Here is a 2,003-nt window from a genome sequence, read left to right as displayed (position 1 = left end):
GAATAAACAAGCAGAAGGGCGCGATAGGGGGGGGGGGGGGCGGGGGGATGATGAGGATGGAGGAGCATTCGCGTGAGCCGGACTTTGGCGAGTAGACACGCACACGGCGAACGAAGGCCAGGATCAGCTCGGTGATCTGCCGGCGCTCATCGTCGACGGTCATGATGTTGACCGAATCGTGCAGGGACTTGGCGAAGTACATCATGGTATTGACGCGCGGCAGGTCGGTCAGGAGCTGGGTCGCCTCGGCCAGGACCTCGGACCGATCGACGGCCGACACGAAGAGCGACGTGGAGCCCGGGTAGGCAAAGCGCGTGAGGATGCTCTTGCAGACCTCATTGCGAATGACCAGGTCCGTCTGGAAAAGATCCACCATCGGCAGGAAGTGCCGCATCTCGAAGAGATCCGAGAAGTTCCGGAGATGCGTCAGGATCTTGTCCAGGATCGACTGTAGCCGGGGCAGGGCCTGCTCCAGGGTCAGAGTGCTGATCGGGGCGGCGGCTCCGGCAGTGGGGGAGGCAGCTCCAGATACGATCGGGGCGGCGGCGGCCGCCGCCGCGGCAATGGCCCCGGGGCTGCCGGCGCCAGTGGACACCGTCGAAGTGGGCAACTCGCCAACACGACGGACAATGTCCCCGAGCAGATGGTCCACATCGGCCGCGGTAAAGTGCTTGGCCGGGATCTCGATGTATACATCGGCGCAACGGAGGAAGTCATCCGGGTTCTCCAGCTGCACAATGACCTTCCAGTGGTCGCGCAAAATCCGCCGGAGAACTGCCTTGTCGGGGTACGACAGGACGAGACTCAGGCCGAAGGACATGTAGAGTTGATGCTGATTTTGACAAATGCATGGTCAATCCGGCTGCATGGCCGCGCACGTGTGTGTGTGTGTGTAAAAGAGGGGGAAAAGAAAAGAGGGGCGAGAAAACACGACAGAGCGAAGCCCATGGAGAGAGAGAGAGAGAGAGAGAGGGAGAGAGGGAGAGAGGGAGGGAGAGAGTAGGCGGGCAATCGGGCAGCCGGGGACGCGACACACCTGCGGGCACCCAAGCCCGTCGGCTTTCTTGATGAGATCGGCGAAGCGCAGCGCATTGTCCGACACATACTTCGGATCGAAGGAGGTCATGACCGCATCCAGGACCAGGGAATTGTTGCAGCGCTCATACCAGTGGAGGATGGTGTTGAGAGTGTCGTCGGAAGACCGGTGAGACAGGCACTGGAGAATCCACTCGAGGGCCGGCACAAAGAGGGCCAGGTACTCGGAGAAGGAAAGCTCACATTCGCGCAGGATGTGCTGCAGGCGGTCCGGCGTCAGCTGGGAGAAGGAGGTGCAGAAGTCCTCGAAGACGATGTACAGGTGCTTGCGCAGCTTCGGCGACACCTCCATGCCCTTGCGACAGATGTAGGCCCGGCAGTAGGCGGCGATCAGCGGGTCGCCGATGCCGCGACACATCTTGGCCAGGCGCTCGAGGGCCGTGTCGTACTCGGTGAGCGACAGGAACCGATAGCATGCCAGCAGGGCCATCTCAATGTACATGCGAGGAATGAGCTCTCGGATGGAGGCAATCTTGTAGAACCAATTCTTGCACATCTCCTTGGCCGACTCATTCCGCTCGAAGGCCTGCGGGTCGGAGGAGGGGGGCGCATCGACCGAGGGCCGGCCACTGCGCTCCAGGATGCGCTCGTACACCAGCTTGCCGAAGGTGTCCAGGATCTCGGTAGACAGGACAAACTTCGAGGGGTAGAACTGCAGGACCTCGGTGTTGGTCATGGTCTTGGCATTTTGGATGGCGATCTTCAGCGAGGTGACTCGCTGGTCCGCCGCCCAGGAGGACACCAGCTGCTGGTGCAGGAAGTCAATGTGCTTGGTGTACTCCTGCTGGGTCAGGTCGCGCCGGGTCTGCAGCATGCTATCCGGATCGGAAAGTGAGTCGAGCCGGGCCTGGGTGCGGTCAACTGAGCATGGGGCAGGGCGGAGGGAGGGGGGGGGAGGGGAAGGGGGG

At 61.9% G+C, this 2,003-nt stretch overlaps 1 protein-coding gene across 1 annotated transcript in view; it reads right to left on the bottom strand.

Moving 5' to 3' along the window:
- The window catches only part of H696_00402 (hypothetical protein), a gene marked incomplete at both ends in the record, with an annotated part of 3,284 nt that extends 1,375 nt beyond the window's left edge, over positions 1–1,909 (bottom strand). Inside the window, 2 exons of the mRNA XM_009494252.1 lie at positions 104–832; positions 1,037–1,909. Coding sequence (XP_009492527.1) covers positions 104–832; positions 1,037–1,909 — 1,602 coding nt within the window. The remainder of the gene's footprint in view (positions 1–103; positions 833–1,036) is intronic.
- Positions 1,910–2,003: the final 94 nt, after the last annotated feature.

This window comes from Fonticula alba (genome assembly GCF_000388065.1).
Source record: "Fonticula alba strain ATCC 38817 unplaced genomic scaffold supercont2.1, whole genome shotgun sequence".
Lineage (NCBI taxonomy): Eukaryota > Rotosphaerida > Fonticulaceae > Fonticula > Fonticula alba.
This window is presented reverse-complemented; position numbering and strand designations above follow the sequence as displayed.